Below are 27912 nucleotides of genomic sequence, written 5' to 3'. Positions count from 1 at the left end.
CGTCAAGTGGAAAGGACGCTAAAACACCCATGGGTACTTTCTTGGCCAACACCTGGATTGAAAAACTGGCCTCTCGGGTAAGGGGCCAGTTCATTTTGTCCAATCCTCAATTGAGGTACTTTCTATGCCAAAAGCCTGGATCGAACAGCTGAACCTCCTGGTAAGTGGACCAGGTCGGTTTGTCCCTTCCCCAACAATCTGATTAAAATAAAGATCTATATTTCGATTCGTCTTTTTATACTTTTGATGGCCTACACTACATAAAGATCTGACAAGTTGTACTTGAACGTTCACACGAGCGGCTTTTAACCCTATGACGTCAGACATTGATTAATCAATGTTGACATTGCTAGTGGTTTACCTACAGTTCCGTGCATGGTACGCCAAGAAGTCGCCGTAACAGACCGTTTCATTGGCTTATCCCTCACTTTTAATATAAAAACTTTTCAAGATCCTAGATTAGTGAAGACAAGTAAAACGAAATTTTTAACTATAAAAAAACGAATCAGATTGTCATCCCCAACTGTCTAACCAACATACCTCTGTCATCCATTTGCTAAATGGTCTTCTCCAGTTGGTACATTTCTCTGATCGTAGATAACAATTATATAATATAAGGAAGATATATCTCTCTAACATATCTAAACTAGTTCTCTTTAATATTAATCTCTGTTGTTCACTTGTTGCATTCTTTATCTACAAATAAAAATAATTCATAATTGATTTATCGGTCCATTAATTATTCATATTTTAGTAGGAGGTAATCTGCAGAGTGCAAATTCCAACAAGTTCGGTTACTAAATATAAAGAAATAAATGAAATGAAATGAAATAGGGTTTAACGTCCTACTGTTCTGCTCTTATACTGGGCTAATGAAGGCGGGCATACGCCATACAGTGTGCTATGAGGGAAATTTTGCCGGGGCAGCGGCACTATAACCTACTCTTATATCCAATACCAACTGCCAAGGGACCTTTTACGTGCACGCCAATGTATACACGGAACCTCGGTTTTTCGTCCCATCCGAACGACTGGACAGCTCAGCTGTCCTTGCCAGGCCCTCCGTCTGCACCACTGACAAGGGGAAACAACGCCAAAAATTACCGACAGGGACCGAATACGCGACCTTCGGACTAACGAGTGAGCGTCTTACCCACCGTGGCTCCTAAAACATAAGGAAGATCAAGAAGAAGAATGAGAAGAAGTCGTGTTCTAGAAAGAGGGAGAATACTCTGCCTAAGCTACCATCTCCTTGATTATTCAGTATAATATTTAGGATTCAGAAGTAGAAACTATGTAATATTTGATAAAAGTTAACAGCGAGTTATAGTGAATAATAAATATGAGTCAAGTATTGTTACCTTATTATAAGTAAAGTATTGTTTACCTTATTATAAGTAAAGTATTGTTTACCTTATTATAAGTATAGTATTGTTTACCTTATTATAAGTAAAGAAGATAACTTCTCTCAGGTGAAAATGCATGGGACTCATCGTCTCAAAGATTCTGTCAAGAATCAGATCTACTTCTCGTTTTACTTGCTGTCCAGCTGGCAACATACGAACCAACTTCAATACAATCTAAAAACAAACCACCCAAACATATGATTTTATTGTTTCGATTTTCGACCAAACTGGTTAAATTACTAACAAAATTTCTATTTTGTCTAGACATCTAAATCCAGAATTTTACAACAACTGATGGTTTCTGAAATATGCTTAAAACAATTATTATTAACACATTCAAGTTGACCACTTACAGTTCATAAAGGTGGTTTTAATTCTGAAATCTTGTTCACCCTAGCAACTCCACGCTCTAGGTCAGTGATTCTCAACCAGTGTGACGCGAGATCTTCCTAAGTGTGCCGCGACATTTTGAAGGACACAGTAATAAAATGTGAAAAATCACGTGATCTCAATTGAACATTCACTGGTGTCTGCTGGTAAGTTCATGCTGGTAAGTTTATTCTTGCCATGTTTTCATTTTGCAAAATCAAAATAATTGTCACATATATTTAGCCAGGTGTGCCGCTATTTTTTCATGTGTTCCAAGGTGTGCCGCTGGCACAAAAAGTTGAAAACCACTGACATATGTTAACATATTTAGACAATCTGGTTAAAACACAGATCCTATTTCGTTTCGTTTTTATAGTTCAAAATTTCGTTTTACTTGTCTTTGCTACACTTTGATCTGGAAGAGTTGTTATTTATTTAACTCGTGTTCTGAATGGTGTCGGGGATAAGCCAATGAAACGGTCTGTTACGGCGAGCTTTAGGGATGTTTTTCACGGAACTGTGGGTAATCCAGTAGTAACATCAATGCTGATTGGTTAAACAAATGTCTGACGTCATAGGGTCATAAGTCGGTCTTTTGACCCCTGACGTGACCTATCGCTATAACTTGTCAGATCTTCATGTAGTGTAGGCCATCGAAAGTATAAAAAAAAACGAAACGAAATATAGATCTGTATTTCAATCAGCTTGCATATTTAGAATTTAAGACAGGAATTGTTTGAGTGGGGTCGGGATTAATCAAACGATACCCTGTGAGGAGTACTTACAATATAATCACCCTTGGTATACCCAGCATTGGGACATGATACACGTTCCTGCTCACCTGGTTGGGAACCATACGGGAAAGCCTGAATAGATAAACAAATATAACATAATATAACGTCAGTCTGATAATGACGTCAAAGTCATACTTAAATAATAATAATTATTACCAGGGCTAGGCTAGGTAGCTCTGGGACCTCGCGCTAACCGATTTCCTTGGAACTCTTTTGCGGTGGAGAAAACTTGATATGACGAGAAAACAAAAGTAGCGTCTAGGATTTAGGTCAATATATTTTTATTTTTCAGTGGATGTAAAGATGGTTTAATGTATCTTGAATACAATTTTTTCACAATTCGAGGCCCTTCGCACCACGTTCGACAACTCTGGGTCCACTCCGCCCAGGGTTATTACGACATACACAAAATCATATTTAAATAATAACAGGGGCATTACGTCATACTCAAAGTAAGGTAATGTGATGTCAAAAGACAACAATAATCGCTACAATAAAGAGTATTTAGTGACAATATATGATTAAAGAAACATGTAAATTCCCGGCAGTATTAAGTTCAAATTATATTTATCTATAGGAGCAGGAACTGGTCCTCAAGCTTTATTTTTTTATTGGGGGCGACCTTTTTCAAAAGGAAAACCCAGATGGACATGAAACTTGGCATTCTTATTCTTTGGACAATTGCGCAACGATTTATGATATGACGTCACAATTCTAAGATGGCGGTGAAGATGTCATGCTGGGTCCCTGGGCCCTATTATACCGTCGTACGTGTTTTCTATTAAAACTAAGGATAATCCACGATGTATTATACTTACTCGCATATGATGGTACATGAGACCTGCAATAGCCAGAGCAAAGGTTGTTCTACTTTTACCAGTACGACAACAGAAAACGAAGGCCATGGTGTTCTGGGTCCACAGATCGGGATCTTTAAAATGGCTGGTAATACAACCTTGAATATCATCTACTTCCTGTCGTAAACAAACAATTCAAATACATCGTGATAAAAATAATGTAACAGCGACAATAGATTAATTCAAAAAATATTGATTTTTGCTTTTACAACACAGATTTCGTTGTGTGTAAATGCATGAAAACAATAAAAATCTCAACAATGGTTGTAAGCGATTCCCTGTAACTACTTGTGCGCTTAACAATTGTATGGCTACTTCTTTGATTGGCATTTAGTAATTGAACGTATTAACACAAGGTACAATTTTATGGATACACAATTACACTGAGTTTGATACTAAGCGACGTTTAGTCGAGAATACTCTCATCTTTATCAAGCAAATGATGCCAACTATTCACATACCCGTATCATTTGCTTGATACGGAGGGCCTGACAAGGACAGCTGTCTAGTCCTTCGGATGAGACGAAAAACCGAGGTCGCGTGTACATATTGGCGTGCACGTAAAAAATCCTTTGGCAGTTGGAATTCGATATAAGAGTAGGCCTTAGCGTCGCTGCCCGGGCAAAATTTCCCTCATAGCACACTGTATGTCGTATGCCCGTCTTCATAAGCTCAGTATAGGAGCAGAACAGTAGGACGTTAAACCCCATTTCATTTCATTTCATTTGCTTGATAAAGATGAGAGTATCCTCGTCGAAACGTTGCTTTGTATTAAACTCAGTAATTGTGGATCCATAAAATTGTACATTGTGTTTGTATGGCTACTGTTTGTGAGTGATCTTTTTTAACTACTTGATTGGCATAACAATTGTATGGCTACTACTGTTTGTGAGTGATCTTTTTGAACTATTTGACTGGCATAACATTTGTATGGCTACTGTTTAAGCTAAATAGAACACTTATCTTTTATTAAATATATATTGACCATATGATTTGTTGTGGCTTTTATTCCATTTAAACTTTTGAAAGACAATTAATAATATTACCTTGACAAGCGGCGAATGGTCGTATTCCATGGGAATTCTATAGTACAACATATCCGGTGTTTCCTTCTGTTGCTGTTCACTCAAATCTTGTAACGTCATCACACTTGTAAACTCTTTAGTGATTGGTGCATCTGTTATTTCTTGGAATATTTTGATGATCTTCTTTCCTAGAATTTCCTCTTTTAATAAAGTTTCCTTGTGCTAAAATCGATAAATATACAAGAATAAAAACTTACCAATCCGATTTAAACACAGATCCTATTTCGTTTCGTTTTTTTTATAGTTCAAACTTTCGTCTGTACTACATTAGGATCTGGAAGAGTTGTTATATAAACTGCGTTCTGAATGGCGTGACGGATTAGCCAATGAAACCATCTGTTACGGCGACTTCTTGGCGTGCGATGCACGGAACTGGGAGTAAACCACTAGAAACGTCAATGCTGATTGATTAATGTCTGACTTCATAGGGTAAAAAGCCATTCGTGCGACCTCTGACGCGACCTTTTACTACAACCGGTCAGATCTTCATGTAGTGTAGGCCATCGAAAGTATAAAAAAACGAAACGAAATATAGATCTGTATTTTAATCAGATAGAAAACTTACAAGTTAAGTAGTTATTAAAATTTCATAAGAGTAATATAGATCAATTTTGGTGCACAAAAAAGTTTTTATTTTCCAAAGAATTTTTGTTTTGATAAATTAAACAAATTAACTATCTCATATTACATGTATATTCTTGTGTTCGTGTGGTTTGATAATCCCGCGTAACAATGAATGTTCACGGATACTAACCGGAAGTTAAGGATATCCCAACCTTAGGTGAAGGTCCTGTAACAGGTAGACAACCGGAAGTTAATGCGAACCAGTCTATAGTTCTCTACGTGAAACCCTACTATATGTAGGAAGGAAGACAACCGGAAGTTATTAATAACATACCTCTAGTTCTCTACGTGAAGCTCCAATAACGGGTATAGGTTCTCCTAGTTGTGTGGGATCATGTATAGAATAGGTCTGACCATCATTCTCAATAACCTGATCATTACGTAGATTAATGACCACAACTTTCTTATAGCCTTGTTTCTTCTTTAACAAATGGTTGACAACACATGCTAAACCCTGCAAAAGTTTTCAAATTTTTAAAACGATAATCATAGGAGGTGTAGTTATTATGGTTTAAATTACGTCATATTAGACGGTAATACACAGGAGGTGTAGTTAGTAAATGATTTAAATTATGTCATATTAAACGATAATACACTGGTTATGTAGGTTTAAACATGGTTTAAAACTTATACTAGCGGATGACCCGGAGCTGCACGGGTTGAAAGTAGTGTAACTCTGAAATCTAGAGGGGGGGGGGCAAGGCTACCCACTCTATGTTACTCACGGTCCGAGCTACCCCTATACACCAAATTGCAACCCTGGGACTGCAGTAGCCTCGCCGCCAACCATGAACAGACAATGGACAGTTACAAATATTAATATAGATTAGACGGTATATTACGATACCAGTGTAATTAGTAAATGTAGTAAGTAAACCGTTTGGATAATATATTAGATGGTTACCGGAGTGTAGTAAGTAAACGGTTTTAAATTAATTAATTTATAATAAATGATTTCCACAATATCCCATACACTGTCCCTTATCAGTGGAGACTATTCTATTTCTTGTCAAAACTTCAAACATTCAAAATTTCGCTCAGAATAAATTAAATTGACTGAAATATTCAAGATATTCATTTATCTTTATTTTTGAACTATTAAAGCAAGACCGTCAAACTCTTTATCTAAATCAGACCCGTAGCTACCCTTGGGGGGATTAGGGGGGCAAGGGGCAGCTGCCATCCCTGGGTACCGAACCGCGCCCTTTCTACTGGACGCAATACGAAGTCAACGACCAACATGCCCATATCAGTATGGGCGCCCTATAAAACCGAGTCACATTGGTTAGACTGCCCCCTTTGCCTCCACCTCACCCCACCTAGCTACAGGCCTGTAAATCTTACATAATGCATCTTTAATAGATGTACAAATATTAGACTTACGTCTCTGTTCGGTTGAGCCATTCCATACACAGGTAAACCAACAAGACGACGGAAATTAGAAACCTTCACCTCAAACTGGGAACTAAGAACATCTAAACCAATATATTCATCCGCCACCAAATATCGACAACCTGTCGTCACCAGATTAGCCGGTGTCTTTTTCTCAACGAAATCCATAAAACAACTAAGCTGTGTCAACACCGGATGTCTCTGCATCCATTTTGTGTATCTGACGGAGAGCTTCATGGGGAACTGTTCTCTGAGATAGGCGTTGAAACAGATTAAGAAAATGTATCGCTCCAGATAATAAATACACTTTCTTCTGTAATATTCTTTAGCACTTCTTCCCTGTAAAAAACAACACACGCCATTATTTAGAAGATTGGTGGTTTAATTCGTAGAAATAAAACGAAATGGAGTTATATGTCCTACATTTCAGCACCGACGGGCATACTTCATACAATGTGCTATGCAAGAAATTTTGCCCGTTCAGCTGCGCTGTTGTCTACTTTTATTTTGAATTCCATCTGTCAAGGGTTCTTTTGCGTACAGGATCTCAGGTTTTCATCCTCCCCGAACAACTAGACACTGTAATTCAATCCAGATAGTGAAAGAGAGAGAGGGGGAGAGAGAGGGAGAGAGAAATGGGTTTAACGTCCACTCGACACAAACTAGTTCATTTCGGGACTAACACATGCTTCAATTTTATCTCAATAATTCGCTTGCTCGTAGGGGCCTTTAGCAGTGGGGGGAAACCGGAGAACCCGGGGAAAACCAACGGGGTTGGACAGACGACCCTACTCCTTTTCACGTACTTTCGGGGAATCTAAACAATCCCGGTAGTCTACAAATTTTAAAACTGGTTAGAAAACAATCAAAACAAAAAGTACAGTGGGACGCTGACGAAACACTTGACGTTGCCATTACCTTAAAAAGGGCGTAGAACTGGGGTTCGGGTAGTTCCGTGGGACTATAATAAAAGAAAGCCGAACATACAGAAATTCACCGAAGGCTATGTAGGAATCCTGGTTTAAGCTGAGTTCGACAGAAGATTCTACAGGATGAGGATACCTACCTCGATAATAAAATCAGAATGAATCCCTTCCATTTTCTTCTTCTGTTCGAGGATACTGGTTCTTAAATTATACAGTTCACCACAGTGATCTATCATCACGTCAACCTGTAGAATAAAGTTAAATAATCTCGATGATGTGCTAGACATAACAATTAGAGAGAGAGAGAGAGAAATGGGGTTTAACGTTCACTCGACACAAACTAAGTCATTTTGGGACTAACAGGCGGTTCAATTTTATTTCAATAATTCGCTAGCGCGTCGAGATCTTTAGTAGTGGGAGGAAACCGGAGGACCCGGAGAAAACCCACCAGGTTGGACAAGCGACCATACTCCTTGCAACGTACAATCGGGGAATCAAAACCACGCAAGTTGACTCAATGACAGACCTTATGATACAGCGCGCACGTGCTAACTATTCGGACATCCACCCCAACCCCACATAACAATGTATTTCGCCTGGGAGTGGGGGCAAAGTGGAGTATCTGTCATCTTAATTGACACTCGATAACCTACAAATTTTTTCTGATCAACAGAGGGATACAGCGGGATTAAAATGTCCACTAAAAGCTAAAAAAGAAATACCGGTAATTTCCCCACTAAGGGAGGTAAGAATGATGCATGTAACATCATTCTTAACGAACCAAGGGAAATAACAATGATTAATGTAACATTAAGGGAGTTAACAAAGTTTAATGTACCATTATCTCACCTAACTAAGGGAAATAACAATGATTAATATAACATCAAGGGCGATAACAAAATTTAATGTTCCATCATTCTCACCTAACCAAGGAGGTAACAATGATTAATGTAACATCAAGGGAGATAAAAAAGTTTATTCTCACCTAACCAAGGGAGGTAACATAGTTTAATGTACCATCATTCTTAACTAACCAAGGGAAATAACAATGATTAATGTAGCATCAATGGAAATAACCAAGATAAATGTACCAACATTCTCTCCTAACCAAGGGAGATAACAATGATTAATGTAACATTATTCTCACCTGTCTTTTAACAGCTAGACCATCAGGTATAAATTTGACAAGTTTCTGTACAGATAAATATTCACCACGTTCAAAGTTAGGATTATTTTCATCAATATGGCACGGAACTTCACTAAAAATATAATATCACACTATGAAACTATTTATTTTAAACATTATGCAAGATCTAATTCTGTCTATTGCAGGTCTTTCTTTAGGCCTGAAATGTTTTCTAAATTATTAATTAGACATTAATTAACTTATCAAGACCATAATCAAGCCTCAATGTCAACGCTAGCCTGAAATGTTTACTGGACAAGGATACCATTTGCTGCTCCCCTTTCATTCTTGATTTAATCATGAAATGGATAATCCAGACTATGTTTTTATCGTAAGTACTTTAGTAATGATGGTCGCGGCTAGGACGAAAAATTCAATCGCTAAAATTGCAGTTCAGAGTGGATCAATTATCTAGTCTTTAACTATTATAGTGAGAACTGCCAGCACTTTATCTAATCTCCCATAATGTATGTGTAATAATGTGAGTAATCCTATGCTCTAGTTATATTTTATTCTGATGTGTATTTGGATACAAGATTGTATTGTTTAAAAGCAATATATCCCTTTTAACTAACGCTATTGACGAACCTAGTGTGGGATTGGTATAAGTGTATGTGGTATTTTTTTATATAAGCACGAGATAGAATAGTCACTACAAGGTACTGTATAAAAATTATCACTTGAACCGGGATAATCAAGACGGGCATACACTGAATGTATTAGCTTTTGTCACTATCTCAATAAAAAAAAAAGTTGGTAAGGCGCTGCATTGGCTGAAAAGGTTTATCGGCGTGGTTTCCCATTGTCAGTGGTGCAGGACGGACATGTGTCTAGTCCTTCGGATGGGCCAAAATACCGAGGTCGCGTGTATATATTGGCGTGCATGTAAAAGATCCCTTGGAAGTTGGAATTCGGTATAAGAGTAGGCCACAGTGCCACTGTCCGGGCAAGATTTCCCTCATAGCACACAGTATGGCGTATGCCCGTCTTCATTGGCCCAGGTGGAGCAGAACAGTAGGACGTTAAACCCCATTTCATTTCATTTCAATAAATTATGTTATCTAGGAGAATTATCATAATTTAAGTAACAAGGTTCCAAATATTTAAATGCAAATAAAAAGTGTCTTTGTGTTATAAATAGTGTTTTGGATATAAGGCAATACTTACTTTGCTTCAGCGGGAAAACAGGTTCTATGAGCCAACATAAGACATCCCATGGCTAGACCTACAGTAGCTCGTCCCATACCAGAATTACAAATAAACAACATAGCTGGGTTGTGATCTTTGTCGAAGAAATGGGGTTCTTCCTGTAAACGGAGAAAAAAATTAATATCAAAGCAATTGAACGTCTTGTGAACACCATACTTTAGTATACAATCCAAGAAAGAAGAATTTTTTTCGGGCAGTGCCTACTATTCATCGAAATAAACTGGAAAAACTAATTAAAATCATTTGAAGAGGCCCCGGGGAAGAACGATCTAAGTCAATTTTTCAACGAACCCCAGTTAATGGCGCTATCTAGTAGCAAATTGTATAAGCTTTCTGTGGAACAATCATTTTCAGGTAAAACGACTGGAGTCACATCGAACCAAGGCCCTTCTGAAATGGCATCCCGGACAAATGCAAGTCCATTTTACCTTTTATTTGACCTTAATTTGGCTGAAAAGTGGAAGTCAGTTGTTGTACTGGTAAATATGATTCGTATTAAACATCATTTTGAAGTTGTAATTAAACATTCTCGTCCAAAAGTATGTTTTGCCTTTTATGCGAAAAGACAAAAATATGACTTAGATCATTCTTCCCCTGGGCTCTTCATTTCTTTATTACGTTTCGTCATAAAACCAGAACAATGGCTCGCGTAAATACAAGTCGTCGGGGGGTGGGGTGGGGGAACCCTGTTGACACGCAAACGAACATCCCAAACTTAGGCAGCCTGTCTACAGCTAGCTCCGCCCGAGAACAGGCCCTAAGCTAATTACCCGACATTTTAATTCCTACATCGACGATTTTAGTCAAAAACACTGAGTATGCTTTTAGTAATTTTTAGAAGTATTTATTTCTTTTCTATTGTCATATTGAATGAAATTAAATATGTTTATTTAGCCGCTGTGTGTATGAAAGATGTCAAACTAATCAAAGCCGAATCACAAAATAGTCCTCTAATTATTCAATATGGCGGCGCCCATAAAAGTTAATTTCACAGAGGCGGTTTTGTTTGCGAAGACAACTTTAGGAGTATCTAACCTTGTTTTGAAAGATAAACAGATTGAAACGCTAAAGACAGTTTACAATGGCAAAGAATGTATTGCAATATTAGGCCTACCCACTAGTACATATTATATATCGCTTTTACCGGATTGGCAGAAGTTGACATTTTGCTAAATACATGTGTTTACATAAAACACGTGCGTGCTCGGGTTATCTTTACTCTGTTGTGTACACAAAGCTGTAGTCCGGTCGATATGTCCCGCCCCAAAATTATCACGTGGGCGTTTTAAATGGCGGCTAACTGGGGCAGTGATCATAATGACGTATGACGTAGATGGATCGCTGCGTGCAGTTTATCAAACGAACTATTGAAAAAAATTGAACCATATGATAGTCCCGACATGAACTACTTTGTGTCGAGTGGAAGTTAAACCCCATTACAATCCCTACATACACTTACTCTAAATAATGAAAGGAAAATATCTACTTCCTCCTCTGTTGGGGCTCTGTGGACGGGGAAACAAAATCTACTGTATCTGAAAAAATACATTAATATAATATTAATTAATACAATAAAATGTCTTTCTAACTCCTCCATTATCTCTGATTATAAAATGGGGTTTAAGGTCCTAGATAATAAATAATAAGTCGGCAACAGGGTTTAACGAGCTTGGTCTTCAGAAACCCAAATAAAATGAACCCTTTTTTTTTTGAAATAGGGTTTAACGTCCTCTCAACACAAACTATGTCATTTCGGGACTAAAACATGGTTCAATTTTATTTCAATAATTCGCTTGCGCGTAGGGGTCTTTAGCAGTGGGGGAAACCGGAGGACCCGGAGAAAACCCACGAGGTTGGACAGGCGAACCTACTCCTTGCCACGTACAACCGGGGATTAGACACCGCGCAAGTTGACTCAATGACAGGCCTTATGATACAGCGCGCACGTGCTAACCATGTGGCCATCCAACACCGCCCCCCCCCCTCCAGTGAATCTTTTACCTACACGCCAGTGAGTTCACGGTTGGAAGATGAAATACATACCATAATTCATGCTAATTTAAATGAATTTGAATTCTGTCCGAATAATGACGTTACAGTCTTTTACGAATTCACTGTCAAGGATCGATTACGCGCACTATCAGCTTGTAAACCTGGCCGTGGTTTTAAATCCCATCCGAACAAATAGGCATAGACACACCTCACTGTTCAGTCCCGCATAGCCACGAAGAGAATGGCAAAACTTACTTGAGAGTTGGATTAGCCCCGCATAGCAACGAAGAGAACAGCAAAACTTACTTGAGAGCAGGCCCGTAGCCAAGGGGGGGGGGGGCTGGGAGGCGAAGCCCCCCCTGGAAATAATCTTACCCCCCTGACAAAAAGTTGTCGACCATATTTATAAATTACCTATGTATGATTTGAATATATTTCTTGAAAAACACTCAGAATAGTTCGTTCTTAGAACATATAATTGTCGATTTCTATGCTTAGAAACTCGTTTACAGCTACTCAATTTTCAAAATTTTCCGGGGGGAGACCCCATTACTCCCGGCAAGAGAGACACCTCCCCCCCCACCCCCTACCGCCGGGGCTGCCCCTCCTGCGCCAGCAAGCTGGCTACGGGCCTGCTTGAGAGCTTGATTAGCCCCGCATAGCCACGATTAGCCCGGCCAGCATAGCATCGAAGAGAATAGCAAAACTTGCTTGGGAGCTGGATTATGACAGCCAGGAAGAGAATAGCAAATCTTACTTGCGAGATGGATTAGCATAGCCACGGAAAGAATAGCAAAACTTACTTGAGAGCAGGATTAAGGAAAGCTTGACGTTCATAAACTTCTTCAGCGACTTGAAGCTGATCCTCAAACAAGACAGGCAACATGTGGGGTTCATCTTTCAGATTCTCCAAATCATCGTAAAAATAAAACTTCATCTCATCCTTCATCATAGCTAAATCAAATACCTGGTAAAACACAATACGTCATAGCTAAGTCAAATCTAAAGATTGCCATTCGATTGAGACCTCTGGCGTATTTCGCCGAACATAACTGATTTGAAATTAGGGTATAAACGGAAACGATTGAATGTAAATCAGTTTATATACATTCATATTACATTAGTATATGCGTTGCGACCCATTTGTGTCAATTTCAAATATTAGTGACTTAGCTCCTTTAAGTCTGAGAATGCTTTGTTAACTCGGGGCCAGATTTTAATTTAACTGTATTTTCATTTTGTCTCACCTCTTTTCTGATTCTACCTTCTGCTTCGTTGGCATCTTTGGCACATTTACCAGTACAGACAAGTTCTCCTAATTTATCCTGATTTCTGATAGAATACGGAATATAATCATCTTCTATGTTGATAAATAATACCGGTTCTTCACGTAGATTGAATAAAAACAGTTCCTGAAATTGTAAATGAAATGAAATGGGGTTTAACGTCCTAGTTTTCTGCACCGTCTGGGCTAATGAATACGGACATGGGCCATGCAGTGTGCTGCAACCTACTCTTATTTCGAATTTAATGGTTCTTTTACGTGACCTTTTATGTGTACACGTGGAGCTTCGGTTTTCCGTGCCATCCGAATGACTAGATACTGTTGTCCTTGTCAGGACCCCCTTCCTGCACCAATGGCCCCAACGCAGGACTGATTACCATTATCATTACGTCTTCTACGTTGGATCTTTGATGTATGCCCATTTGATGGACACTCCCGCGCACTGAGCCTCCAGACTATTATCAGTAAATCCGCACGACGTTTAGGCTACAGGTTTTTAGGCTACAGGTTTTTAGCACCTGTACCACTAGAGGCAATAATCTTTATCCGTCAGATAATTGATTTTATCTCGTTCCCGTCAGACGTACTGTAGTAAAATTAGGTTTCACTTTGTATAGAGTCATATCACACGCACTCAAATGAAATTGACTGGTGTGTTTGTATATAAAAATAGTGATAATTTGGTAAAAAAAAAAACCGTTGGTTTTATCCTTTCCATTGTCAAAATATCCATCAAATACTATCTTGTTTATGACATGTGTTTGGTAGACCAAATAAGGTAATGTTCTCCTCCCCGGTCTTTAGGGTATGGGGATGTTTATTTTATATTTGGGAAGGAAATTAACGCCAAGTCTATGACGTTAAGAAACTAGGGGATTATAAAAGAGGGTGTTGAGCGGAATTCATTAGAGCTCACCCAGATTTCCAGAACAGTCATCATCTATACTTTATTGAGAACGCGGATCATCGAAAGCAAACAGATATATAAATGACTAAACATGTACAGTTATATTTACGATCACGAAGACGCACAACAAAGAAGTCCGGCATTACTACAGTACTCGGTCATCTAGACGCTTCAAGAAGACTGATCGGTTTCGTTTCACTCACCTTAATACCTTCATTAAGAATGGTGCTGACGATAGATATGACGCCATTTTGTGTTGGTTGTCCAGTTGCATATGCAGGAAAACCTTTAGCACGGTGGAAGTTAGGAGCGTGTTGTTTTTCATATGACTTCAGTTTATCGTTCTTCTCAACAATATCTTTAACTAAGAAATATTTTCCCTGAAAATAAAAAAAGGGGCTTAATGAATAATTGGCTCAATTCTTTTCTTACACAACATTATTGGCGGAATTTTAGCCCTGTTGGCACCGTTGGTTGGACTAGAAACTATGCCAGAAAACGTACAGCGTAAACGCCAAAGCACGTGTTTTAAAATAGATCTTAAAGGCTCAATACCACTCTTGTTGTAACTGAATAATATGTCCCAATCTTTATCCTGGTCAACAAATTGTACTATTTTAGAATATTTCAATTAATTGATGATACAAATTTCATCTTAACACACCTTATTTAAACATTTTGAAAAATTCAACATAATGGTTTGAAACGTCTAACGTAAACCTTTTCAAATGAAACTTCGATTTAAAAATATTTTCGAACCATCTGGACAAGTAAAATAGGATGTAATGGATAATTTACACAACAGGTAGGACACTTAAATATCTAGTACTTAGATAGAGATATTATTTATTTTCTGGAGCTTTCAAGCCAGCAAGAGTGTTATTGTCCCTTTAAAGATAAAAGAAACCACTAACCGCCACCCGTCAGCGTAAGTGTCTGATTTGTCCAGATTTTCCTTATCAACCCGAATGTTCGGACAAATTTGCAAAAAAGCGTTCATAATTTCTTTCTTTAAAACATTTGAAATTGCTGTGCATTATAAGGAAAACAGTGCTATATTCGATACAAAATGAAATGAATTGAAATAGGGTTTAAGTCCTACTGTTCTACTCCAACTGGGCTATGTGGGGAATTGTGCCCGAACAGCGGCGCTACGAATTCCAACTGCAAAGGGGTCATTTAAGTGCACGCCAATGTATACACGGGAGCTCGGTTTTCCGTCCCATCCGAAACTATACGTTATCCTTTGCCAGGCCATCTGTCCTACACCACTGACAAGGGGGAACCTCGCCGGAAAATCCCGATGAACTTTCTCGCCCAAAATTTGGATCGAACAGGTTAGCGAGCTAACGTCTTACTCACTGAGCCACCGCGGCTGCCAAAGAATATATCTCAACTGTCGACTTACTCTAATTAAAGCGTGTTCTAATGCATTATCAGCAACTCGTCCCATTACAATCGGTTCTTTAAATTCACTAATATGTTGAAACTCTTCTCGACAATTCTTGATGACAATCGGAGCAACTTGATTCGTCCGTACAAAACATCCTTTATCTGAAATTTCTTGTTTTTTATCTGTGACAACTCGGTTATTGGGATTATTTCCTGAAAAATAAAAGTGTATTAAAGTAACGTTTAGCCATTTGCATTTTTCGCTAAAATCACATTTCCCACGGTCTAATCGACGCTAATATCTATTCAGAATAATTATTTAACATTTAAACATACATTATGCAAGAGCTAAATCTGCCTATTGCAGGTCTTTCTTAAGCCTTGAAATGTTTTCTAAATTATTAATTAGACATTAATTCACTTATCCAGACCATAATCAACTCTCGATGTCAGCGCTAGCCTGTGATATTTACTGGATTAGGATTCGATTTGCTGCTCATCTTTCATTCATGTAATGGATAACCGAGACTATGTTTTTTATCGTACCGACTTTAGTAATGATGATCGAGGCTAGACCAAAAATTCAATCGCTAAATTCTCGGTTCAGAGTGGATCAATTTGACTGAAATTTTCAGCAAATTGTCTTTACATTATCTAGTTTTTGACTTTTATACTGAGAACTGCCACCCCTTTATCTAATCTCCCATAATATATCTTTAATTAAGAAAACAAATCAAAATACCACACTAGATAATGTTCCGGCTTGATTTCAATCGGATTAAAACAGACCTATCATTAAACCTTCATGGAAAACAAAATGGTGACTGGCTTATTACATAGCGAGGAGCATAGATTTATCAAATTTCAATTTCATATATCTTTATAAATTCTGAACGGAATTGAACCATTTTTAGACTAATATTCCTTTTAGAGATTCATCCTTCACAATATTATAGTTTTCAATGGTCTCCTATAGCGCGAAGTGGCGCATCGAGACTTTAAATTAGTCAAAAACTATTCACCGATTGGGATACCCTGTTTGTTATCTGGTGCGATTATTTCTTGAAACTAAAGTTTTAATCGATTAGTCAAAAATACCAGTTTTACATTGAATTTGAGAGACGGGAAAATTTCCTTAAGATAAAATCAGAAATATATAAATTATAAAATATTTAATTTCTAACAAATGTGAGAGTATAGTTGAATGAGTAGACAGGGTACGACATTTTATGTTAAATTGTTTCAATTGCATTTAGTAATTGAACTGGAATATACTCGGCTTCGTCATTACTTGATAATGACAAGAGAAGCCTATTGGAAACGTCGCTCAGTAACAAGCAGTAATTGTATTCTATAGAATTGTGACCTGTATATTTTATGTAAGAATGCAAATATATTTTACTGGCTCTGTTTAATAATAACCGTATTTATCAAATATAGAATATGAGTTCAGAAAATTTATAAGAGATGTCCACAAGAGTAGTTCATTTGAACACAGTAGATATATGAAATAAAATGAGCTTGGGTTTAACGTCCTACTGTTCTGCTCCGAAATGGGCTAATGAAGACAGGCATACGCCATACAGCCTGCTGTGAGGGAAATTTTCCTCGGACAGCGACACTACGGCCTACTCTTATATCGAATTCCATCTGTCAAGGGATCTTTTATGTGCACACCAATGTGTACAAGGGACCTCGGTTTTGCGTCCCATCCGAACGACTAGACAACTGTTCTTGTCAGGCCATCCGTCCTGCATCACTGACAAGGTGAATCACGCCGGAAAATCTGGATGAACTTTCTCGGCCAATGCAGGGATCGAACACCCGACCTGTAGATAAAGGTCTTTACCATTATTGTATGATGATGATAATAAAAAATATGATAACCATAGCGCACAACCATGGAATACCATGTACAGTTGAAGCCTTTAAATTTTAAATTTTACCTGCAAATTCATTACTGTCTTTTTCTTTCTTGTTACTGCCGGCGAAAGCTTTATTTGGTGGGGAGGGAATGTCAGGTTCCGGGGAGGAGGGTGGCGAAACGGTGCTAGCGCCACTTCCCATGGTTCACCAGTCAATATGGCTTACAACAGCCCTGACCTGCTGGTAAAAAAAGAAATAAAATGAAATATATATGTTGAAATGAAATACAAATTCGTCTCCCAAATCCTATCAAATTTTTTACAATAAACATTTAATTGATACCTTGACTGCGTTAGCCGAATTTGTTGCATTATGACTGTTTTCCCAATGTAGCTTGGTAATAACATCCATAGTCCCTTTATCGCACCATCAACAAATTGGTCCAGATAAACATATACAAAAAGTCTAGTTCCGTACATCACGAAAGCAATCGCACCAACAATAAATTAATGCAGTTGGACATATAAAGTTATCGAACAAACTGTTTCATGATGTTATCGCATAGTAAGTGCAGGGGGACCACACCACACACAACCAATTACACAAGACAAACCTACGGACAGGACACAATATACAAACACACCACAAACAACAATTCAAGTGAATGGATCCAGGGGCTAGTCATCAGCGTCCACGGAGAATAATATTTTATAATTCTCTATATAAATTCCGTGAATTTACTGTCGAGTTTTTGACGCAATATAGTAATAGTAATAAGATATCTATATAGCACCTATTCCAAGCTGAGGCGTGCTCTAATGCCCCCGTCAGACTGGGGTGGCGTCCTGACTGCGCTGCTGCGACCGTACGGCGACCATAAAATACACACGGTCGCCGGCAAACGTGAACACAGCGCGAGATATTGTCCCAAAAATTTACAAACTTCCCAGGCCAGATCGCAGAACCTTGGCGTTTGCTTTGAACATGCTCAAAACAAACGCCGTGACTCGGCGATCATTCGCGACCATGGAGACCACAGCGCGATATCTGGCGTTTCCACCACGCTTTTACCACGCTTATAGTGAGAACTGCCAGCTCCTTATCTTATCTCCCATAATGTATCTTTAACTAGGTTTCATACAGGCAATTTTAGGATCTCTTTATTCGTCGATCGTGTACGAATATTGACGTTTTATGAGATCAGTCTGGGACATTCTTCTTCTTCTAGACACTCTAGACCACTAGGCCATCCTAGTCTGGGGCAGCATTATTAATGCATTCATATATAGACCATGCATAGAATATAGTTATCAGATCTATCATAGTTGACCGTTATAATACAGCAAATATGGGGCTCTTTAATATCAGGGAGTCACGGTGGCTAAGTGGGTAAGACTTTAGCTCGCTAGTCTAGAGGTCGCGTGTTCGATCCTTGCATTGGTCGAGAAAGTTCATGGGGATTATTTTCCAACGTGGTTTCCCCTTGTCAGGAGTGCAGGACGGAGGAGCTGACAGGGACAACTGTCTAGTCGTTCGGGTGGGACAAAAAACGAGGTCCCATGTATAGATTGGCGTTGGAATTCGATATAAGGGTAGGCCATAGTGCCGCTGCTTGGGCAAAATTTCCCTCATAGCACATTGTATGGCGTATGTCCGCATCAAACATCCCCTTTTAGATACAGCTGTGTTGATCATATGTGTTATTTCAATTAGTAATGGGACATATAAAATCGGGTTTAACGCCCTACTGCCCTTGTCAGTGGTGCAGAACTGAGGGCCTGACAAGGACAGCTGTCTAGTCCTTCGGATGATACGAAAAACCGAGGTCCGTTGTACACATTGGAATGCACGCAAAAGATCCCTTTGCAGTTGGAATTCGATATAAGAGTAGGCGATAGTGCCGCTGCCCGTCTTCATTAGCCCAGTATAGGAGCAGAACAGTAGGACGTTAAACCCCATTTCATTTCATTTCATTTTGTACCGATTGGGCTAACGAAGGTGGGCATCGGCACTACGACCTATTCTTATGGTTCTTTTACGTGCACACCATTGTGCACACGAGATTTTTTTTTTTACGTCCCATTCGAATGACTAGACAATGTCATTGTCAGGCCCCTCTGCCACCGCGCAAAAGCGGTCCCCAGACTTAATATTACAATTGGGGCCTGAGCAAAGATTGCCTTATAACCAATGGGATGAAAACCCGAGGTCCCATGTAAACATTGGCGTGCACGTAAAAGAACCCTTTACAGTTGGATACAAGAGTAAGCCGTGACGCCGTTGTCCTTGAAAAATGTCCCCCATAAGACTGTCTTCATTAGCCGAGTCAGGGCAGAAAAGTAGGACTTTAAACCCCATTTTGTATATAAACAAATACTAGAAGCACAAACTTACCTTTGATAGTAAATATATCCCCAGGTAATAATAGGTAAAACGAAAAGACGGTGTGACAAGGTGGATGATTTACCTGTAGAATACTGTTATCATCTTGCTACTCGCATCATATACATTCTACAGGTGGCTAATATTACCATGGTAACTAAAACATTATAATCAGGCTAATATTAAAACATGTATCAAATTTATTAGACAGGTGATTCTAAAATCAGGCCAATTACAAGACTTGTGTACAAAATATACATAAACAACGTACGTCATTTTATTTTCGAATGAAAAGAGAGTTGAATCCATATTTATCATCAATCATATGGGAAAACCATTAATTATATGGTTAAGCGCGTCAGTTTGTATTCGTGCGTATTATATTGAATAATGTTAAGTTCCCACTATCAAGATTGTGCTACACTGTAACAAAAAAATCAGTGACAAAAACGTAAAAAAATTCCGGAAATAAAAATTACCAAGAATATTTTATCCGTATTTGTTTTTTTCGGTAATTTACAGAAATTCCTTCAATTAACATAAATTCCATTTTCCAATACAGAAAAAAATAATCCTGGTAATTTTTGTTTCCTGGGCATGAAAGTGATAAAAATATCATTGAATTAACCATTGACTTTATACGCGTGTGTGAAATAGCTTTATTTAACGTCCGCTTCCACCGAAGTGATATCGCAGACAATCTTTATATGCAACCTCTTTCCGTTAAAGATTAGACAAAGAGCTGTCAGTTCTCACTATAATTATGTTAAAAAAAACTAGATAATGTAAAGAGAATTTGCTGAAAATCTCAGTCAAATTGATCCACTCTGAACCGAAATTTTAGCGATTGAATTTTCAGCCTAACCTCGATCATCATTACTAAAGTCAGTACGATAAAAAAAAAACATAGTCTCGATTATCCATTTCATGATTAAATCAAGAATGAAAGTGGAGCAGCAAATGGTATCCTAATCCGGTATACATCGCAGGCTAGCGTTGACATCGAGAGTTAATTACTTTCTGGAGAAGTTAATTAATGTCTAATTAATAATTTAGATAATATTTCAGGAGAAAGACCTGCAATAGGCAGATTTAGCTATTGTATAATGTATGTTTAATATAAGAATACGGAATATCCTAATCGAGAGACAAGCGTAAGGTATCACAAACCGTTACTCGGCAGTGATTGGACCAGTTAGAGGCTTTCAGATGTAAGCTTGCGGTACTATAAATTTGCATGTACATGTATGTAAACTCTGCCATAGAGAGAAACCAGTTTTACTATCCCGATTTAAACGGGCTTAATTACAAGATAATACAACCTATACATACGGAGCGTTAAAACATATTTTTATATTATTATGAAAATACTTACAATCTGATTAACATATGATCCATAACAATACACTTTATAGATCTTATAAATAATGGAAATTAGATATACATGACATGTAATATACCAAAGTTTACAAAATATGATTCTTCATATTATGGTTAATAAATTGAAATGAATACTATAACATGATAATTATTAGCAATGATTATATATAATTGGATTACTTATCGTTGCATTTGCAAACGGAAATAATCCGTAAATTCCGGGTCATTTCACCATTTATCCCCTAACATAACAGAATTACGTCCATTATAGAGTGGAATAAAACATTCTATCCCTAAATTTCACGGAATTGAGTCCATTATAGAAGGGAATAAAACATCTTATCCCTAAATTATCATTCATATGGGAATAAAGCGATTTGACCCAAATAATCGTTCATATGGGAATAAAGACACACGATTTGACCCAAATAATTGTTCTTAAATGGGCTACAGAGACACGCGATTAGGCCCAAATTATCGTTTATTTTGGAAATAAAGAAGGTAATGCGATTTTCTCGTAAAAATCGTTCATGTGGGAATAAAGAAAGTGATATATTAATATGGGAATAAAGACATCCGATTTGACCCAAATTATCATTGAAATGGAAATATAGACATAAGATTTGACCCAGATTATCGTTGAAATATGGTTTAACCCTATTTCAATAATTCGCTTGCGCATAGGGGTCTTTAGCAGTGGGAGGAAACCGGAGGACCCGGAGAAAACCCACGAGGTTAAATAGGAATAGAGACACGTAACTTACTCCCTAATATCGCTAAATGGGAATACAATTACAGAATTAGATCACAAATTATACAACTCATAATATAAATGCTAATGTTTTACGAATAAGGCGTGAGTCAACGTGTATCATTCGGTCATTTCGAGACTAACAAACGGTTTATATCTTATTCCTTTCAGCAATTTTTAAAGGAAACCTTCGTCGGTTTAATAAAATTAACATTTCACATATAGCCATCTAGAGGGTGTGGATGGCTGAATGGTTAGCACATGCGCGCTGTACCATAAAGTCTGTCATTGAGTCAACTGGCGTGGTTTCAATTCCTCGGTTGTACGTGACAAGGAGTAGGGTCCTCCGGTTTCCTCCCACTGCTAGAGACGCCTACGCGTAAGCGAATTATTGTAATAAAATTAAACTATGTTAGTCCCGTAATGACCTACTTTCTGTCGAGTGGACGTTAAACCCATTTCTCTCTCCATATATATATTTATAGTTATACATGTTTCATTTGATTTTTGTTAACTGACCAAGAAAGAAAAAAAACAGATCAATTCAATGCTTGGCCAATTATCCATAAATCGGAGGTTAGTCTAGTTTTGTCGACCCATGAAAACGATACAATACATTTCCCTGACATCAACGTCTTCAAATAACTAAAAGAACCCTTAAAGGCTCAATACCACTCTTGTTGTAACTGAATAATATGTACCAATCTTTTATTCTTTATTCTGGTCAACAAATTGTACTATTTTACAATATTCCAATTAATTGATGATACAAATTTCATCTTAACACACCTAATTTAAAAAATTGGAAAAATTCAACTAAATGATTTGAAAAGCCTGACGTAAAGCTTTTCAAATGTGACTTGGATTTAAAAATATTTTTGAACCCTCTGGACAAGTAAAATAGGATTTAATGGATAATTTACACAACAGGTAGGACACTAACACATCTAGTACTTAGAATATTTTTTTATTTTCTGGAGCTGTCAAGCCAGCAAGAGTGTTATTGTCCCTTTAACCCTTTTTACGTAGGCAGCTATAATGAGTAAGGACATGACAAAATTTCCATATGTTTGGTTTCACCTTATCAGTGGTGCAGGACGAAGGGCCTGACAAGTCGTTTGGATGGGACGGAAAACCGAGGTCCCGTGTACACATTGGCGTGTACGTAAAAGATCTCTTTGCAGTTGGAATTGGATAAAAGGGTAGGCCGTAGCGCAACTGTCCGGGCCAAATTTCCCTCATAGCACACTATATGGTGTATGCCCGTCTTCATTAACCCAGTCGGAGTAGAACTGTAGGACGTTGAACTCCATTTCATTCCATTGTCCATGTGAGAACCGTGGGTATTAACCGCGTCTTTTTCTGATTAATTGGCCTTGATCTAATGGTCCCTAATCGTTATCGGATTCCGTGTTTACATTGTACAAAACATTATCGGCAACATTTCATTTTGATAGATATGGAAAATGAATGGTAATGATGCCATCGTATTAATCGGTTTAGAAATAAAAGTTGAGGGTTAATGTTCTGCCGTATATAAGAATATTGATTGTAAACAAATTTAATCTGGAAGATATTGGCAGATGACAATATTGTATAATTAATAGGTCAGAGAGAGAGAGAGAGGAGGGAGGGAGAGAGAGAGAGAGGGGGAGGGGGTCAACGTCTAGTCAACACAAACTAGGTCATTTCGTGAACAACACATGATTCAATTTCTTTCAATAATTCGCTTGTACGTATAGGGTCATTAGCTGTGGGAGGAAATCGGAAGACCCAGAGAAAACCCATGAGGTTGGACAAGCGACCCTACTCCTTGTCACGTACAACCGGGAAACTGAAACCATGCCAACTGACTCAATGACAGACCTTTCGATCTATCGCGCACACGTTTAGCCATTCGGCCATTCGGCCATCCAACTCCCCTTATATAACATGGGATTGTAATAACCGACGTTGTTGATGATAAGACACAGGTTAGTGCTAAATGATAAGGCCAGCTCAATTTTTCTTCATAGGTCAAGAGATGTAAACAGGGCTAGAGCTAATCCCAACCCTAACCCTAGCCCTAATTATGAACCCTGGACATAGCCCCAATGCTTAACCTAACCCTAACCTACAATCTCGCCAACAATCACATGCCCTAACCTTATTTACATCTCAACGACCTTGAAAAAAATTGAGCTGGCCTTAACAAAGATTTAGCCCTAACCTACGTTGTTGATGACAGTGTATTTAATTATATACGGTATCAATACCATCAGACAGATGCTCATTATTTCACCATAGAAAAGGTAAATGATATATTTCTTATATGGCTACCTGCCAACTCAGTAACCGGAGAAATTGGATTCCCAAACAAATTATAATTAGAAAAACAATAAAACAGATTTCGTGAAATAAATAAAATTATATTTCATTATGCCCCTTGTAGCCATATATTACAAAGTCTACACTGCCTTCCTTACCATAGATTACAAAGTCTACAATGCTTTCTTAGCCATAGATTACAGTCTACACTGCCTTCCTAGATTACAAAGTCTGCAATGCTTTCCTAACCATAGATTACAAAGTCTATAATGACCCTCCTAACCATAGATTACAAAGTCTACAATGTCTTCCTAACCATAGATTACAAAGTCTACAATGCTTTCCTAAATATAGATTACAAAGTTAACAGTGCCTTCCTGGCCATAGATTTCAAAGTTAACAGTGCCTTCCTAGCCATAGATTACAAAGTTAACAGTGCCGTCCCAGCCATAGATTACAAAGTCTATAATGACCCTCCTAGCCATAGATTACAAAGTCTACACTGCTTTCATAGCCATAGATTATACAAATTAGTTACTTCCTTCTGATTATACAAATTTACAATGCCTAACCATAGATTACAAAGTTTACAGTGGCACCCTTACCATAGATTACACACGTTTACTATGCTTTCCTAACCATAGACTAAACAAATTTGTAATCTCCTCCTAATTATACAAAGATGCAATGCCTTCCCAAGCATAGATGACTATAAGAGAGAGAGAGAGAGAGAGAGGGGGGTGGTTAACGTCCACTCCACACAACTTGATCATTTCGGGACTAACATATGGTTCAATTTCATTTCAATAATCCGCTTGCACGTAGGGGTCTTTAGCTGTGGGGGGGGGGGGGCAGACGACCTAGGAGATTGGACAGGCGACCCTACTCCTTGTCACGTACAGTCGGGGAATCGAAACTGACTCAATGGCAAAACTTGTGTTACAGCGAACGCGCTAACCATTCGGCCATCCAATACCCCTTAAACGATAAAAACATTTACTCCCACACCTATTTCAGGAAGACGCTGACTTGCTAACCTTAAGGTCTCCGGTTCACTTCCTCGGATTTCCCGGGTGGCACGAAACACCGAGAACCCGGTACACATTGGCGTGCCCGTAAAAAAACGTTGACAGTTGGAACTCGGAATAAGAGTAGGTCGTAGCGCCGCTGTCCGGGCAAGATTTCCTTCGTAGCGCTCTGTATGGAGTAAGCCCGTGGCCATTAGCCCAATCGGGATAGAACAGTGCAAGTTAAATCCCATTTCATTTCCTACGCGTATTTAATATTATACTTTGTACATTGGAAAGGGGCCAGTAGCCCTTCTGACTGGCAGACTTTCTAGTAATAAAGGCACCTGATTAATTAGTTTTAAGCCGGTACCTGACGCCTCCCCGCCCCCAACTCACTGGATCAGCCATTATAACGCCCGCTGTCACCTAATTATTTACTATTTCCGATTAATAAATAACTATATTTGATTTCGTGACATACGTAGTTCCGTTAATCGGTACGAAACAAAGTACTACAAACTTACTGCTTAATAAAGGAAATTAATAAACCTAGCTATTCTTACATACATACAAATGACATGTGTTTTAACGTCCTACTGTTTTGCTCCTACTCGGCTAATGAAGACGGACATACGCCATACAGTGTGCTATGGTGGAAATTGTGCCCGGGCAAAGGCACTATGGCGCTATGGCGTACTCTTATATCGAATTCCAACTGCCAAGGGATCTTTTACGCCAATGTATACACGGGTCCTCAGTTTTCGTCCCATCCGAACGACTAAATAGTAAAGTTGTCCTTGTCAGGCCCGCCGTCCTGCATCAATACGCGACCTCCAGGCTAGCGAGTCAGCGTCTTACCCACTTAGCCACCGTGACCCCCTAAGTGGGTAAGACGCGTAAATGGAAAACGGATTCAATACATGTATTGGGTGTTAATAGATGGGTGTGGTCAACAAGTTACTAAATATAGACAAACAACTATAAATACAACAACTTGTGGGGGTTCCGGTGACGTAATTTGGCTCGATACTTTCTCGTTTTAGTTACAAAATCAATAACTGTTTATCCACGTATACAATACCCTATTGTATTTTATATTTTATCATTTGTGATATAAAAGACTGGATAATCCTTGTTGTAACGTTGCTCAGTATTATATTGTAATCCACGTATGTGTAAGTAAATGAGTAGGGAGAGAGAGAGAGAGAGAGAGAGAGAGAGAGATGGGGGGGGGGGGGTAACGTCATTTCGGGACTAATGGTTTAATTTCATTTCAATAATTCGCTTGCGCGTAGCGGTCTTTAGCAGTGGGAGGAAACTGGAGGACCCAGAGAAAACCCACGAGGTTGAACAGGCGACCCTACCCCTTGTCATGTACAACCGAGGAATCGAAACCACAGCAGCTGACTCAATGACAGACCTTATGATACAGCACGCACGTGCTAACCATTCGGCCATCGAACTCCCGTACAATTTCCATGAAGTTGTTATCTAATTGTTATTGTAAAGGTGATCACTAACTAGGACAATGTCATACAAAATCGATAATTATATAACATGACAATACAATAATTAAAAGGTTCACCATGTAAACGGATCTATATAATATTAATAAACGATGTTATAAACTCTTATACAATAAACACTATGGCCAGGAGAGCCGGATGGCACATTTTGGCAGGGGAAAGGGGAAATTAAAAGGTTCGCCATATAAACCGATCTATATAATATTAATAAACAATTTTATAAACTCTCACACAATAAACACTATGAAAGCAATGGCCGGGAGAGGCGGGGTGGCACATTTTGGCAGGGGAAAGGGGGACTTGAAAATTTAATTCAATAATTCGCTTGCTCATAGGGGTCTTTAGCAGTGGGAGGAAACCGGAGGACCCGGATAAAACCCACGAGGTTGGACAGGCCGCCCTACTCCTTGTCACGTACAACCGGGGATTCGAAACCACGCCAGTCGACTCAATGACAGACTTTATGATACAGCGCGCGCACACTAACCATTCAGCCATCCACCCCCCCTTGTAAGGGCAGAAGAACCAAGCCATACATAAAGAAATAGGACCCAAGACGGCAAAGAAACAGGGATACCGTAAACGGGCAAACATGTATGTCGTGAAATGTGCTACGAGGAAAATTGTTAGTCACTCGACCATCCTGCATCACGCCAGGATCGAACTCGGTACGTCCTGATCGGGTTCTCCAGTATAAAACCAAGAAATAAACAACAGAGAAATAAACGAATTCCGCTAGATATGAAACTGATTCCAGGTGCGACAGCCACGTGATAATAGACTGCCGCCTTAGATCAACAGAGTTTAATTATTGACATCACCGAGACTTGATAATTTCTGGCCAACTTATACATACAACAACTGACATGGATTGTATATGCTGTCCAGACTCTTATTAACAATTTCCTATCTTGTAATAGTATCATTTAAAACATATGTATAAAATAGTACACCGAGAATATGTTTACATCTTACCTGTCACAGTGTCACAGTTACGCCTTACCTGAACAAATCACCATGGTAACAGATAACTATCTATAATAACAGGTGATCAGCAAGTGATAATGACATCAGATTGACTCGATCAGATAGAGAGAAATCATTAAAGACTGATCGTCAAGCTTCGGTAGTTGTTCTTCGACGGATAATGATATAAAATCCCCTCCAGAATCTCTAGTAGTATTCACAGCAGTCGTATGTTGATCTTTAAACCAACGAAGTCTCGACGAGACGGTAAACATCCCAGTCTAGCATTCGCCCAATCTG

At 38.6% G+C, this 27912-nt stretch overlaps 1 protein-coding gene and 1 long non-coding RNA gene across 2 annotated transcripts; both read right to left on the bottom strand.

The window, feature by feature from the left end:
- Positions 1 to 1674: 1674 nt before the first annotated feature.
- On the bottom strand, positions 1675 to 9844 carry LOC126812155 (paladin). Its single transcript, XM_056098405.1, has 7 exons — positions 9807 to 9844; positions 8601 to 8712; positions 7594 to 7698; positions 6519 to 6866; positions 5410 to 5589; positions 4473 to 4673; positions 1675 to 1707 (listed from the first exon to the last, which is right to left on the bottom strand). Exons 1-7 carry the CDS (start codon positions 9842 to 9844, stop codon positions 1675 to 1677), a joined length of 1017 nt encoding a protein of 338 aa, XP_055954380.1.
- Positions 9845 to 15462: 5618 nt separating this feature from the next.
- LOC130010793 (uncharacterized) lies at positions 15463 to 19776 on the bottom strand. The gene is made up of 3 exons (XR_008786071.1): positions 19685 to 19776; positions 17371 to 17527; positions 15463 to 15637 (listed from the first exon to the last, which is right to left on the bottom strand). It is a non-coding gene; the product is annotated as an uncharacterized LOC130010793 (long non-coding RNA).
- Between the last annotated feature and the right edge of the window lie 8136 nt (positions 19777 to 27912).

The sequence above is a fragment of the Patella vulgata genome, chromosome 2 (assembly GCF_932274485.2).
Source record: "Patella vulgata chromosome 2, xgPatVulg1.2, whole genome shotgun sequence".
Lineage (NCBI taxonomy): Eukaryota > Metazoa > Mollusca > Gastropoda > Patellidae > Patella > Patella vulgata.
Note: the sequence above shows the minus strand (reverse complement) of the source record. Positions and strands in the feature narration are given on the sequence as shown.

What these genes read in the sequence shown, in the direction of transcription:
- LOC126812155 (XM_056098405.1), bottom strand. Translation starts at nt 9,844, where the DNA reads ATGTTGGCTCATAGAACCTGTTTTCCCGCTGAAGCAAA. An exon ending in TGTTTTCCCGCTGAAGCAAA is followed by an intron (nt 8,713 to 9,806) that starts GTAAGTATTGCC and finishes TTATATTTTTAG; the next exon opens with TGAAGTTCCGTGCCATATTG. An exon ending in ACCATTCGCCGCTTGTCAAG is followed by an intron (nt 1,708 to 4,472) that starts GTAATATTATTA and finishes AGCATATTTCAG; the next exon opens with AAACCATCAGTTGTTGTAAA.